This window comes from Ostrinia furnacalis, unplaced genomic scaffold, assembly GCF_004193835.3.
Source record: "Ostrinia furnacalis isolate ACB-3 unplaced genomic scaffold, ASM419383v2 OfSCF4140, whole genome shotgun sequence".
In the NCBI taxonomy this organism is placed as follows: Eukaryota; Metazoa; Arthropoda; class Insecta; order Lepidoptera; family Crambidae; genus Ostrinia; species Ostrinia furnacalis.
In genome coordinates this window covers 211,243-227,676 of record NW_021134379.1, presented here as the reverse complement: position 1 = coordinate 227,676, position 16,434 = coordinate 211,243, and the positions used below count along the sequence as shown (strand labels likewise).

Here is a 16,434-nt window from a genome sequence, read left to right as displayed (position 1 = left end):
TTACTTGAAAATCAGTCCGTCAGAGGCCATGGCGTACACCACACGGGGCATGGGGAACATATGTATCCGAACATGGGAACGGTGAGATCAGAATGGAAAAGATGAAAAACGGGTTCACAATGAAGACTGGAGAAGACACATCTTAGTAGATGGCCATTTACTTGAAGACAGAAATAGACAAGAAAAACAGAAACACAGTTACTTGAAGACCAGTCCATCGGAGGCTATGGCATATGCCACAAGGGGCATGAGCAAGCTAGAGCAACAAGACAACACAATACCAAGATGCATAAATAAGAAGAAAGACTTACTTGAAGATCAGTCCATCGGAGGCCATGGCATTCACCACACGGGGCATAGGGAACATAGATCCGAACTTGGAGACAGTAAGACCAGCATAGAAAAGCTGAGACCAACTCTAGGACCTGTGATCTAGACCGGGTTCTTATCGAAGAGAAACACAGCTCAAGGAACAAAATACAAATACACTTACTTGAAGATCGGTCCATCGGAGGCCATGGCATTCACCACACGGGGCATAGGGAACATGGATCCGAACTTGGAGACAGTAAGACCAGCATTAGAAAAGATGAGACACCAGCATAGAAAAGCTGAGACCAACTCTAAGACCTGTGCTCTAGACCAGGTTCATAACGAAGAGAAACACAGCCCAAAGAAACAAAATACAAATATACTTACTTGAAGATCAGTCCGTCAGAGGCCATGGCGTACACCACACGGGGCATGGGGAACATGGATCCGAACATGGACACGGTGAGGCCGGCCAGGGCGCCGAGCGCGACTATGTACTTGCACGTGGGTGCGTGCACGTATCCAAACATCTGCACCAGGCCAGAGTCGGGGTCGATCTCGTCGAAGGGAACTGTTGGAAAAAAAGAAATATATTATTATGTAAATTTGAACACCACTCAAGGTATCTATGCCCCCGTCCATTATTAGTGTTATCCCCGGGACAAACTAGACTTCCGCTGATTGGGTTTTTATTGGCGGTCAAGCTGTAGATACACAGGAGTTGCAGCTGTTTGAATAGTGTCTTTTTTACTTCTACTTATCATTATTTACAGGACGTCTACCGCTAAACAATAAATAATTTATTAGATTGACCGGTTGGTAGCGGTCTGCATCTTGTATAATGTGTTCTGTGGTCTGCATCTAGCACCTTCCTGCATCCTTTGTAAGGTTATTTATGAGGTGACCTCCATTCCAGAACTTTTACTTCTACGAATATGGTTTCATTCCATTTTATAAGGTGTTTTATCATATTAGATTATTAGGTTTCTAGACTAGATAGGTATACTTGAGTTGAGATGAACTGTAAGTTAATGGTAACTAAGTTTGAAACCTTAATAATGTGCTTAAAATTTATTTACACTGACTAACATAATTTATTTAGTAAGAATTTACTTCTAAAAGTAGCAAAGGAGTAAATATCACGTTTTCATGAACATAAACCAGTTTGTATTGTTTCCAGTTTACTAAAGTCCCAACATTAAAAGATCCTTGAATTGTTGATGAGGCAAATACTGGGAGCATTGTAGGCGTGGTCTTGTTTGAGGTTGCATTATTTGATTTTGCCATTTTAATACCATTTACATTTCTATTCTATTCTAAGAACTTTCAACGTTGATATTTTAGGACAGACGTAAACAATATTTACTTTACATTAGGGTGAAAGGAAGACAGATCTAATTTACTATTTAATGTGAGATTGGAAATGTCAGGTCAGCAGAGTCCGAATAATTTTCTCTTGCCTTTGTTATTTTCTCTGAATTGGCATTGATTTCCTTTGTTATAAATGAAACTAATATTCAATGACATGCTAAGCTAAGTTATCTATTCAAATCTCTGCAATGGGTCTGTATAAGTACCTACTCAAGTTACGGAAATTAGAAATTAGCACTAAGGCTGAGTTGCACCATCTTACTTAACTTTGATAAACATTAAAAATCTGTCAAACTCCATACAAAAAGCACCGGTTATTGTTAACGTTACGGTTTATAGGTGAAAAATAAAAATACTCGGGCGTAAAAAAGTTCGGTTCTTACTGAGAAAAAATATTATGATGTAAGGTGGGTATTTTAAGTTTAAAAATAAAAAGGTTCCGCGTTAAAAGTATTAAAAAGCGCTCGCCGGAATGTATGGTATGTTCGATAAAATGCTCACGAATTGCGAGCATTCCCGTTCATTCACGTTCGCGCCGCTTTTTCCCGCTTATCTCTTCCCTCGATTCTGTCACGGGAAGGTTAACACATTGTATTGTGAGAAAACATCGATGGAGATATTTCAAACATCTTGAAATTCTATTGCATTCACTCACGATTTTTCCAATGTTTACACACCTGTGCACAGTGGAAATGACAGGCGGCGGGTATTTACACACTGAAAAGATGCTGCAAACCAGTAGAAATGAGTTTAAAAAAATAAACAGTATTCATCACGATCTCATCTCACTACAATGTAGAAAAAGAATTACGAGAATTTATAAAATACATAAAACCAATCTTGTTGGAAAGATTAGGTAACACTGAATTCAGAATATTGAAGTGTGTGAATGAAATTTTTGTTCCTGACATTTGAGTAAAACAATGTAGTTGCTTGACAACAATAAGATTACATCACCATGACATGTAAAGTTGTAAAGCCATTAGATATTCATTGATATCACAACGCCACGCGCCATCGGTAATGTATTGTGCTTTGTTTCACGATGCGCAACAAATTGGACGTAATATGTAAATGGAAATAATTCATCATTATCGACACTTAAGGCTTGCGGCAGACTGCGCACCTCTCTCCGTATTCTCAGAAAAATAGTGCCATTTAATTAATTAAAAGCTTTTCAGGTGAAATACTATATTCCTTCGTTAATGGACTTAATGGCTTAATATGCTGATTGAGTGGGTTTCTTTCTCAGAACTTGCACGAATGGATTGCAAAAGAAATTATGGTATGAAATGGAAATGAGCAGGTAAAATTAAACGTAAATAGGTTTTATGAGGAGAATTTTAATATCTATAATAAAGTTAAGACTAAAATCCTGTTTAAGAGACTAATTTTAGTAAATTTTTAGTAACAAAGTAGTACACCTAAGCGTGGGCAGGCCTCCTACTAAGTGGACCGACGATCTGGTAAAAGTCGCGGGAAGAGCCTGGGCACGCGGGCAGCGCAGGACCGTTCATTGTGGAAAACCTTGAGGGAGACCTTTGTCCAGCAGTGGACTTATTTGATTGAAACGAACGAACCAAATTTACGAAGTTCAGACATAGCAAGACCCCTTGAGGGTGTATAAAAATAAAACAAACAACGTCTTTGTTAATTGGCTTGTTTGGCTCATCAAAATCATTAATTAGTATTAGTCAAAACAAACTCTACTTTTACTCAGTGAGATTTTAATTATCTCAGGATTATTATTTTGCGTTAATTCTTTAAGCCATTAGTAACCATGCCAACATTATTTGAAAATCAAACTTATATAATGGACATTAAATTGGTAGTATCTAAAATTGGTCATATCTCAAAACTTTGGAACTTCTCTATGGCCATATTAGGCTTGTTCAATGCATCTTAGAGACACTTTAGAGCTCTTTCAAATTATACGTTTTGAGGCGGACGTTTGTCGTCCGTTTGCAGGATCGCACACTGAAAATTGTATTACAAAGTAATACTGACTGACTTCAGTACATCTTTCCGTGCTTTTAAGCGATTTTGTGAAAAATATTATTGGCAGGTAGTTGCTAATTGCTCATAAGATAGGCCCCCTTAATTTAATTTATTGTCCGTGGTGCATAATCTTTTCTTGAAGGTTTTAAACCTTTGTTTGTCACCTGTCATCCGCTTTGCAATGGAGGGAAGTCGAACCTTAATTTCGAACTCCTCCTATGTTCTTCTGATTAATTTCGTTGCGGGTCCAATGACAGTTTAACCTTTAGCTACTGAGGTGGATTTAATTTCACGTAAACACTGACGTGGGGGCCTGAGAGGCCCGTACATATGTGTGCTTATATTTAAAAAAATATAATCTTTTTAGGGTTTTATGTTTAATAATTATTAATAGTGGTTATATTTACATACAATAAAACTATTTTAATGTAAATTATTTGTTAATAAGTAGGTATTATTTCAATATTTAGAAAACATGTAGCATTTTTGGCAAAAATCTTATGAAATCATGATTCACAAAGTTATCATGAAAAATATTCATATATTCAACAAATCAACTTAGAATCTTAATTTTCAATAGTCTTTTTAGCAAATGATAAGTCAGTAATCCTAATATGAAATAGGGGGAAAAAAATTACACACATCAAATAGTGCGAATTGAACACAGTCTGGATAAACTTGCTTTGCTCAGTGAAGGAAGCCATATATGTTTTTAAAATGTAGATTTCATTTGAATCTTCAAAATACATGTACTATGGCACTTGGTTTCATCGTTTAAATCTTGACAGACAGGTACAGGCTTGTCATTTCCTAGCATACGTGCCAAAAACTACTGTTCTTCTATTTTTCGTTAAATGCTGGTTATTTTTACTTCCGAGATACCGCTTTATCTCGGACGATGTACTGTGGGCTCCATATTATAGATTTTTTCAAATTATTTCAAGAAAAGACGACAACTAAATAAAAACTTTAGACAAAAAGAGTTACGCCAATACTGAGGTGGGGGCCTGAGAGGCCCACAAGAAACTTTAAAATTAATTTACCTACTGAAATTGCGCTTGCAATCACGTGCACCGTTGTTGACAGCCTCGGCGCAATGAAACTCGAAGGTACTAAAAGATTCGCGTGTGTCGTGCACTTGGGAGAGGAGAAATTTAACAATTTGACTTTTGCAAGGCCTGAGAGGCCCCCACGTCAGTAGTTAAAGGTTAACTTTCCCCCGGGACAAACTTGACCTTCATTGGTTGGGTTTTTGTGGCGGTCAAGCTGTAGATCCTGGCTACACAGGAGTTGCAGTGGTGGGAACGAGAGGTGGGAATAGTCCCGTGACTGACTTCATGCTCAAAACGCCAAATTTGAAAGAGCCCTTAGGCCTATCCACCTCCAGTGTCAGTGTGACTTGCTAATTTTGGGACACCCAGTAGGTATTTAGAAAATATTATTATGAGCAAGTAATACTATTTATATAAGAAGCATTTGCCGCTTATCCATAGTTATTGCGGATAGTTAAAGTTAAGCTTAAGCTGCAGCTTAACAGCTTGGAGTTTTATGACGATTGTGCTGTCAGGAACCGTTAGGATGCGTTTTATGATATTGGCTTCGCTCGATTCTTTTGCGCTGTTTGAAGTTCGATTACTCGTATCTGCTCGACGTTGTGTGAGGATGGTGCAGTAAAGAACACATTGTACGACATCAGTTTTAATCGTCCGTTTAAATGAAGCGAACTTAATTAGATAAAACTTGTCAACAGCTAACGCCCTATACAGCACTTACGTTCTGGTGATATGATAGCTTATATAATATCGTGACATAGGTTCTTTACTAACTTCTTAGCAAAACTTTTCTGTTTAATTTTTTATAAATTCCAAATTGTGATTTTGGTGCAACCATTGTTTGGGTAGGAGTTGAAGTCGACTTAATGGCATCCGACGAACGTTTTCGTTCAAACTCAGCTGCCTCTGGATTACTAAGGTGAAAATATTTGTCGAACTTAACACAAGAATGACCTCTTTTTTTTGTTAAAGGTATTAACCAGATAAATGCCATTTGTATTTTTTTCTAGCACTTTCGTCGTAGTGATAAAGTTTCATCATCGTGCCCATTCATACGCCTCGGCACTTAGTGAGCGGAGCGCCTTAGCCAAAATGATTCGCGTTTTTTGTTGTGCCCTGTGCCTAAGCGTAGCTCTTGACGTGTGAGACCTATCTCGTTAATCCAATTTGTCCGGCAATTAGGCAGGCCACATACGGGACGCTAACCAATTTAACCCATCGAATGCGATACAACAGGTAATTGACGGCTGGTATCTCTAATTAGCATTAAAGAGCGTTAGCTAGCTTAATGACCCGTGTTTAAAAAGCTAGTTTCCTAAAAAACTTTAGTCTGACAATAATATTATAAAAAAATATTGGACACATATTTTTTTATTTGTCAATCAAACAAGTAATTACGAAGTTATGATGCGTTGAAGTTTCGCGTGACGTCACAAAGTGCTACACTTTTAAGCACTCCTTGACGTCACAGGCCTCTTCTCTTTTGTTTTTTGTATGTTGTGGTTTGGGTTGAAAGTTGTGAACTCATATTTTAATGTATTTTGAATAGAATAAATTTTATTATAACATTGAAAGATGAGAGATGTTTTTGAATGCTCTGGGCAGATAGTGTTGTAATTATTTCAAAGAGTGCAACGCTAGAAACTCACTCACCCACTATGTGATATGAGCAAACTTTTAGAACGTATAAAATTTACCATCGTTCGTAACTATTACTTTTGCAAATCTACGTAATACTTGTGTATTCTGTGGTAATACCTAGTGACTGTTCTCGCTGATTTCGGTGCGTGAACTCCCTCGAGAACTATGTGTAGTCCCGGAATAAAAAGTAGCTGTCAAAACTGTGGCGTTTCACGACTGAAATTATTCTGGAGCCTTTGTGTGTGGGTAGTTACTAAGGTAACCTAGGTACTGCTGGTATCAGACTTTATTATAGTCATATAATACCTATAGATCATACATAATATAGGAATTAATTCACATCCTCTTATTATAGGTACAGAAACATACAAAGTGTAAAAAATATCATCCATTATTTTTTATGTCCCTAATAACATTTGGTCACTAATTTTATCTTTTAATATCAAAAACGTTAATTCGATCTGAATAAAATGTAAGTTATTATAAACACAAACATATGAGTAGATCTCAAAAGGTTACATTTTACGATAGTATCACACTTAACATAATTCCTACTAGTTTGAAACTTTATAAAAGTTGCATAATTACAAACATGACAAATATGTCAGTTGACTGTCTGCAAACAACATAATAATATTTAAAATGATTTAAACTATTTTAATCTGAACTGTTATTATCTCTCGTGAACAAAGTTCTGTTGTTATGTTGATAAATATTTAAAGTATGCTCTTCCTATGTGCCTGGACCGTAGATAAAACTGAGAGTTCCATTCTGGGAAGCTTTATTAATTTGAAACAACCAGCAGTCGGCAAACAGGAAATAAAGCTGAAAACTACAAACATTGGCCGAGGTGATGTAATTTGAGAATGGAATACTCACATGTCATTTTATTATTAAACTAGCTTTTGCCCGCGGCTTCACCCGCGTGAAATTTAGTGCCACAGATTCGCATAAATTATAGCCTATATTTTAATCTGGGTTACAAAAAATTATACTGTTAAGTTTCAACAAAATCCGTTAAGTAAGTAGTTTTTGCGTGAAAGAGTAACAAATATTCACACAAACTTTCGCCTTTAAAATATTAGTAGGAGTAGGATTTAACGAAACTCTATCGTGAATAGAGATGTAAATTGACCGAATCTGACCGGTCACGATTGTCTGAAACCTCAGATCATAGAAAGAGAATAGATATGAAGTCGCGCGTAACTACAACGAGAACCAGTGTCCCCACATTTCCCCCACCACAGCTCCCACACACACATTCAACTGTGTAAAAACAAAGCGACTGAGAGTCTACGACAACATGTGCAACCGGCTTAAAAGTGCTGTGATTGGCCAGAAGGCGTGCCTTATGGCCAATCAATGGCCGCGTGACGTGACGCACACTTTGAAAAAAGCAATTAGAGAGAAGAAAGATAAAATGGAGTCGATAAGATATCGATACTTTAAATCCTGGGGGCAAGGCTCGAAATTGGTTTAAAAAATGCTTGTATGAAAACCTTTTTATTATTATACGTTATTATTATGTTCTTTAACGATTTTTGCATAAAGGAGTCAGTTCCATTTTGTATGGACGAAAAACTCAGAATCAATTATTGGGACTAAATGAAGTTACCTTATATTAATTTACCCCAACCAAAGCTCAATGTCGTTATCGATGGAGTATAGAAGTTATAGACTGACAAAGTTTGTATGAAAAGTCATGGGTTAAGTAGGTACTTGCGATTTTTACCAGTATTTACAATATTGGTAATAATTATTATTTACTTTAATAATAATAACAGGATCACTGTAATTATTATTAACTACTATCGCGCATTAACTTTTTAATTATGGCGAAATTCGTACCGCCTATGTTTATCAAAAATAATGCCTATATTAGGCTTTCAACTAGCTCTTATAGTAATTACATAGTTGACAGTTACTAATCCCTTCTACTATTGTTATTGTTTTTGTAAAAACTTAAAAATCGCAAGCAACTCATGATTTTTTCATTCAAAATTAGAAAATAGAAAATAATAATTTACTTCTATTTATCGATAATAGGAAACCGTATTAGAACACGAGCCCTGCACTATGTTAAATTTTAAATGAACGTTTTATCATAAGTCCTATTTATGAGACATAATACGGCATCAAAGTTAACGTACGCGGCGACACAATATTCCCATTTCACCAATAATGCGCGTTGACGTTTAGTATGGAAATGACATTTTAAAACAGTGTTCAACAACTGTGTAACTTTGTATTAGTAAGGGGGTTAGTATTTCATTATCTCTCTATTATCTCTAGAATCAAATTAATATTCGTCCCGAAATTATCGTCGAATTGTTGAGCCGGACTGAAGTTATGCTGATTATATCAGATTTGAAATCGATCTCCGACTCCACTCTCCAAATTGCAGCGTTCGGGACTCAAACGGCCGACCGCAGCCGACTTAATCGGATGTATGTGATGTCACTTAGTCGTAATTGGCGCTTAATGAATGGCTATAAACTACATAATTGTGGCCGAACTAGAGAGAATCCCCGTCTCTATGGCGTATGGACGATGTATAGACCAACATTATATTCGATGAAATGATACTCGTACATTTAATGTTTGGTAGTTAGCTCTTCTGAGATTACTTTGTGTTGTGATATTATTTTGATTTATTCTACTTCTTGTTCTGTGGAAAAAATACTGTAGGGCTTCCTTGAAAAATTTTCTGCAAGAAAACTGGATTTTTTAAAAGGCAATTCATATATTATCTGAGTTGCTCAATACTTACGTCATGAAAATAAACGTGTGACCTAGAATACCTAGTTAAATTGTCGTAATTGCAACTTAATAAATGGTGATCTAGTAATTGCGGCCGCATGGACGATGCCATAAAGGCATATTGCGTTTTGGCAACACTATACCTAATATTCCGATGAAATATAACACTGTTATTCGGTCAGCAGTAAAAATAATGCGAAGCCTTATATAAATGTCTTGAATAATTTTTGTAACGCAAAAAGTAAGAATTTTTAAAATGATAAGTCATGATAGAATACCACAGCAATCTTACGTCATGAAAAGAACCGAGCGACTGCTGATAATTAAAAGAGCCAAGTTCGAAGTCGTTTTGTATGATGTTTACTTAAACATCATACAAAACGACTTCGAAATTGGCTCCATTTGTCTGTCCCACTCGTGCCAGTACTAGATTTCTAAGAGAAAATGAGACAGATAGAGAAATGGTTCTGCGTAGGACCGAGGTTTGAAAGCGACCTCAAGTCTGAGTAGAAAAAAAGAGAAGAAAAAATTGACGATTCTTGTGAAACTTTAAAATTAACTCAACATTAAACCTACGCGTGTAAACGTCCATTATTAATATCGGTTCCATATTTACACACCGGACCTCTTTTGTTGGTTCGACACTGCCAGTCCGTAAAACTGAGCGGTGACAACATGCCGTCAACGCGTCCGACGTATTTTAAATACGAATGAAAATGATTTTAATATTAAAATTATTGTGGAGCAACTGGAATTCATTCTACGTATAAATCCTCGCTCTTTTGTATAGTAAGGCTTCTGAATGACAATATGTTGTCGTTCCGAAATATCGTCGCTTGCCTCACTGACGTATCTGACATTTTTTTCGAAACCGAGTTATCTACACCATCTTAATCAGTTTTGCAAGACGAATCGATCTGTCTAATCACCTGATTTTTTTGCTAAATGTCATTTACGTCAGAGAGGGAAGCGACGATATAGGATAGTATGCAATGTCGCTGTAATACAGTAAAAGTTGATTAATGAAGTAACTATAGAATTCCAAGAACAGAAATGACAAACCACTGAAAATTTTCACATAATCTTTGGACACTGACTAAAATATCACAATAAAGTGTAATATTGCGCATGTAAGCGATATTAACACCAGTTTTGCGAGTAACCACCTCGTGTGACCATATTTATACAGCTTGCCAGCGGGGTATCTTAGAAAAACTACAAATAAAAACATTTGCGCGCTGACGGTACCGCGTAATAGTCTAGTACAGACGGCAGTTAAACTGGCGTCTTATGTCGTAGGAATAGGGGTGGTTTTGCAACAAAATCTGACGTGTTGCTGTACAAGATCACGCTCGCAGACACTTTCAATCCAATGGAAAATTAGTTTTAGCTTTAACATTATTAGTTAGTCTTTTCTGTTCTTACATAATAATATTTATCTGCTTTTCTGTCCTGCGGGCTGTAACAATTGAGCGCTGGTGTTAGAATGTATAAGCCAGATTTAATTTATGATAATTGCTAGAAACGTACCTTATTTAGCTTATGCCTTTGAATTTTGAATTAGTAAAGTGATTAATTCACACTATGTATCGAAATGCTCCACCTAGAAATAAAATATATCTAGATTCTCTGAGCGGACAGAGTCCAATGAAATATTGCGGTATCAATAATAATTATTGAAAATAATGCGTCAATATTGTACCTGTACCGAATAAAGCCACAAATAATAATGTTGTATCAATTCATCTTTGGATTCGACATTACAATTCGTAAATCTGAAATTAAATAATACTGATTGATGTGCCCGAAGGGAGAGCAAACTGCTAAGAACAAGCGTGAAAATTTAATGTATTGAAATGCAAATACAGATGTGGTGGAGTGACGTCAGACAGGTGGAGTGACATCAGAAAATTACATTCGCGACGTTGCATCCCCGTAAACGACGAGTTTGGACTTCCGATTCCATGTAAAATCATTGTGCTACGATTTTTAGGGTTCCGTATCAAATATTAAAATCAATTAAATATAAATGTAGTCAAAATTCTGTCAAACTCCAAAAAATGTTTGTTATAATACAACTTGAAGACGGTGTAGTAAGGGTGAAAACCAACCATGTAAAAGCAAATAAATATTTCTAATTTCTGAAAATAAGTTTGAGAAATCAATCATTTTCTTATTAAATAAAGTGTTTAAGAACACAGAACCTTCAGAAAGGAAAAAAGGCGGAATCATTTTAAAAAAAAAAATTAAGGAGACACGCTAAAATATCCCGGTGAAACTGAAAATTATACTTTTGCAGATCCTATCGGATTTACCTTAAGAATAAAACTCAGACAGTGAAAAAAGTTAAGTGGCCATTTTTAATGAAAATCTCTTCTGAGACGGTATTAAAAACCTTAATTGTGAAAACATTTCGTAATAACAAAGCTATATTTTGTTTCGGTTCTTTTTCAACTTATTTACTGTGAGTTTTGTATGGAAGCCTCTTAATTCAACGTTTCTACTCGCTGCATTTATTGTATTCGTATTGCAGCCAAACAATATTTCAAAAACAATTCACATTCAGTATAAGCTTTTAAGTATTGTAGGTATTCTATTTAACTTGTTGAAGGATTAAGTATTATCAGTTTCAGTATGCTGCAGCATTGAAATGACAATAAAGAGCTTTTAATATTAACCGAATAATGGTAAATATTCAGTTCGTTTTGAAGTTATTATTTCGAAACTATTGCCATTTTAGTGGTGGGACACACGAAAATAGATTCGAATCATGATTCAAATCAAGTCAAGTCAGACTGGCCGACTCGACATCCAGTTCGAAACCCTCCGCCGCTCGACAAATAGTCGAAGTCAGTGAGCCCACTCGTAACACAAGCATAATAAATTGGCTTAGTGCTAGGGGTTAACGGGACTATTATTAAATACAAATTATCTACTATAGTAAAGTTCTTTAAAAAGTCTTACTAAAATTTAATCTATGCTTGAGATTAAATCGAGATGAGAGATTATAATATTGACTTAGCATTCTCATTACGGCGCGGACGCTACTACTCGTAGCTCAATGCGATGACATTAATTTTACATTTATAAAAACATCGCTAATCAAAATTTACTTTAGTTTTGTGAAATTTTAATAACAAACTGAATTCCTAAACCCTTTTAGTATCTTTAAATATAAGTAGTATTCTGGTTCTCTCAATCTGCTGTCAATTTGCATTTACCTATAAATTCGCAAAACAAGATCTACTTTAATTTTAAATCCAAAAACATTTAACGAACTCAGAAACCCTTTTAGTGTCTCTAAATAGTTGGAATTATTGCGAAAGTGCTGTTTATATTTAGTTTGTTCTAGCACTTTCTAGATATCGCAGAATTTAAGTGGTTCCACTCGTCAAGTGTGACCCAGTTCTGTCAAACTTCAGATCTCTGAATATTCCCGTTTCCGTATATTTTCGAAACTAAGGCCGACTATAAGTGTATCTGTGCCGATGCCCATGGTATTCCCGTTTGGGTCTAACCCAGTTTCGTTTAGCTTTGACCAGTTAGTCTGAAAATGAAAATAATTGACCTGGTATTCAGGGAGGTTTTTACTTTGCGGTATTTGGGATGGGTGTGAAGGAATTTGGGATCGCTCGTTGCTATGGGCAGTGCGATACCCGGACGTTGGCAATAATATTAGAGGTGATAACACCACCATGCCACCAATCAATTGACGTTCTTTTTAAAACTGTCAAAACGACACTCTCCCATAGATTTTGTATGGCAATACAAGCAAGTGACGTCATTTTGTCAACTCAATTAAACTATTTTTTTCAATTTAATTCAATATACATACTAAGTTGTGAATTCGAATTATTGGGGAATGGTGTCAAATATTCTATTGGTGACGCTCTTCCTTGTGGAGAGACGTAAGTCAACTGAGCTTCAATTTTAGATTGAACTAGCTTTTCGCCTGCGGCTTCGCCCGCGTGGAATTTCGTTTGTTAAATTTTCCTGAATTTTCTTTGCTATAAACCTCACGGAGCTCGAGACCTTTCCAACGAATGCAAAACCGTGGAAATCGGTTCGTGCGTTCTGAAGTTATAGCGTCAGGAAGGAAAACCCGACTTATTTTTATTGTATAGTAGATAATTTCCTTGATTTGGATGGTATCTATTTGGGGAATTTGGGAAGCTAGCGTAGTATTTGAAGTTGTTTGCTGTGTCAGTAACAGCGTGTTTGAACTAGACAGGAGCACTTGACATCAGCAGGTGCCGCAATTTTGAAGTAAAATCATGTTATTTTCAACAGTGAGTTTATGTAATATGATTTTACAATTTGATAAGTAAATTCTACATTTACATAGATCGTTTGTTTCTAAAGTCCGTAATGTGTAACATACATGCAACGTATCGATTTCTCATTAATGAAATTTAATTAAACCACATCATGCCGTTGAGAAGTTTGTATAAGAAAAATAAGTCTAGCGTGTATTTTATGGAATGTGCGCTGATTTATTTAGTTTTTCGCTAATCGACCGAAGTTTATAAAATAAACCAAACGAAACTAATCAGGCATACCTAAGTGTACCAATAATTTCACAGAATGAAATTGATTATACAAATAGATAATTGTGAATAACACAGATGTTAACGTTTTTATTTGACATGAAAATAACATAATTACATAATGTCCCAAATCGCTGTCCAAACAGATAAGTAATTAATATGTTTTGTGTATGATTAACAGAATATACAGATAATATAGATTATTGAGTAGGAAAAAGATATCAGAGTCAATTAGTGTCATATTCTGAGTATTTCTGAGATATTCCAGGCTTCCAGGAAACTATAATTGCCATTTTGATGGGTGGGGTCGGGTGCTAGCAATTGATAGTTTATTATACGCTGAGCATTAGATATTTCAGGGTGTTTCGCGGAACTAATCTAATCCAGAGAAATCACACCAAATAATATTATTTGCAACGGATATTGATATTGTTTATCGTTATAAGGATTTGTGTTTGCGTTTCAAACGGTTTGGTATCAAGTTGAAATTGAAATAATTAGTTCTCGATTCTGAAAATACTGACCTAACAATGGAATGGAACAAAACTACTGACCTCAAATGATGGTAATATGGTGTGAAAGTGTATCATTTACCAAAAAGCGTCAAGATGAAGGAGGTGCTGACGTAGGCCAAGAGAACGATGCTGAGGCTCAGGACGATGGACAGAGAGAGCTAATAAAGTCATCAGTAGACGCCAATGTTAATTTTTCAGATACTTTTATACGTCAGATAACTCGAAGCGTCTAAACGCTTCTAGAAGTTGCCTGCCAAACCATTGGTGAGAAAGATGATGATGAGAAAGTTGCAGCACTTACGTAGACGAGTAGAGACGTAGACCAGTAGGATGATACCGAGGCAAAGCACGATGTCTAGCGGGATGGACCGCTTGGGGTTGTAGGCCTCCTCGCCCGTGGTCATGATGACGACATAAACAAGTGTCAAGATGTAGGCTAGGAGGATGATGCCGAGGCTCAGCACGATTGCGAGTGGGATGGACCGCTCGGGATTGTTGGACATGATGACGTCATACAAGCGAAAAATAAAGAGGTTGCAGAACTTACCAACAAGCGACAAGATGAAGGAGGTGCTGACGTGTGCCAAGAGGATAATACCGAGGCACAGCACGATGGCCAGCGGGATGGAACGCTTGGGATTGTTGGTCTCCTCGCCGGTGGTCGCAATGACGTCATACAAGCAGACGATAAAGAGGTTGCAAAACTTACCAACAAGCGTCAAGATGAAGGAGGTGCTGACGTAGGCCAGGAGGATGATGCCGAGACTCAGCACAATGGCCAGCGGGATGGACCGCTTGGGATTGTTGGCCTCCTCGCCCTGGTCATGATGACGTCATACAAGCGGACGATAAAGAGGTTGCAGAACTTACCAACAAGCGTCAAGATGAAGGAGGTGCTGACGTAGGCCAAGAGGATGATGCCGAGACTCAGCACAATGGCCAGTGGGATGGACCGCTTGGGATTGTTGGCCTCCTCGCCCTGGTCATGATGACGTCATACAAGCGGACGATAAAGAGGTTGCAGAACTTACCAACAAGTGTCAAGATGAAGGAGGTGCTGACGTAGGCCAAGAGGATGATGCCGAGACTCAGCACGATGGCCAGTGGGATGGAGCGCTTGGGGTTGTTGGCCTCCTCGCCGGTGGTCGCGATGATGTCGAAACCAATGAAGGCGTAGAAACAGGTCGCGGCGCCGCTGAACACCTGCGACAAGAGAAACAAATGAATATTTGCCGAAGTACATCGTAATAACCAAGAGACAATTAGCTTAGCCAGCTAGATTACGATATTATAAAGTTAAAGTTTAGAGTAAATGAAAGGACTCTCCGTTTATCTTCAGTTAAACATCACATTCTGATAAGAAGTGCCTTTTTATGCATGCTCTAATGATGCTGACTATTTTTATTAATACTTATTTTATGTTTTGCTTCTATCACCCATTACATCTAACGCAATGACATAAAATGAGATCTACTATTTCGTATTTTCTAAAAATGAAGTTCATACAGTCGGGCAATAGATTTGGACGAGTCTAGCACTTTGTGAAAGGGTTAGTGGCTTTTGGTATAGGTACCCCACGATTACAAAAAGATTTTCCATTCCGTATATACCTGAAGAGTAAATATCCAAGCAAGCAAAAACCAGGTACTTATTGAAATAAAAGTCAAAGGCCAGCCTGAGCAATATAACTGACATGGCAGTGGGTAAACATCAAAGCCGTGTGTTGAGCGGCAGCCCATGACAAATTAGTGCTGGTACGATACGTCATCAAAGTCGATCGGGGCCGATTCCAATAACGTAGTGCCAAATAAAAACACTGTGTATATTCGAGTTCTTTGTAAAAAAGTTATTTTCATTTTGATGTTCATAGACTTTATTTGATTTAGCTTGATTAAAATGCTCTAAAACTCTATTAACTACTTTAAAAGTTGGCTTGAACTTAAAGAAGAAAATTGTACGATTTAATTTCAAACAAAAGAAGACAAAACTTTTTACCATCAAGCGTTTTAAACTTTATAACTTTTTTCCACGAAGCAAGCAATATCAATCATCGTTTCGGATCTTCGAAAGTATTCGAATATTCACCTAGCAGCGCCAATTAAGGTTAACTGGATTTGTAGCGATGGCAAAAAGTCGGTTATCTAATAAACTCCAGTTGATCCATGTAACGCGAGTTACTGTAATCCAATCAAGTCCTGCATTCGATTCAGAACAATCGCTGCAAAACAAATCGACTTA

At 36.9% G+C, this 16,434-nt stretch overlaps 1 protein-coding gene across 1 annotated transcript in view; it reads right to left on the bottom strand.

Annotated features, from left to right (window-relative positions):
• Window positions 1-695: 695 nt before the first annotated feature.
• LOC114358891 (probable cationic amino acid transporter) overlaps window positions 696-16,434 on the bottom strand; it is a 142,672-nt gene continuing 126,933 nt past the window's right edge. Inside the window, exons 8-9 of the mRNA XM_028313052.1 lie at window positions 15,228-15,399; window positions 696-883 (exon numbers count right to left, since the gene is read on the bottom strand). Of these exons, the coding sequence (XP_028168853.1) occupies window positions 696-883; window positions 15,228-15,399 (360 nt within the window). The remainder of the gene's footprint in view (window positions 884-15,227; window positions 15,400-16,434) is intronic.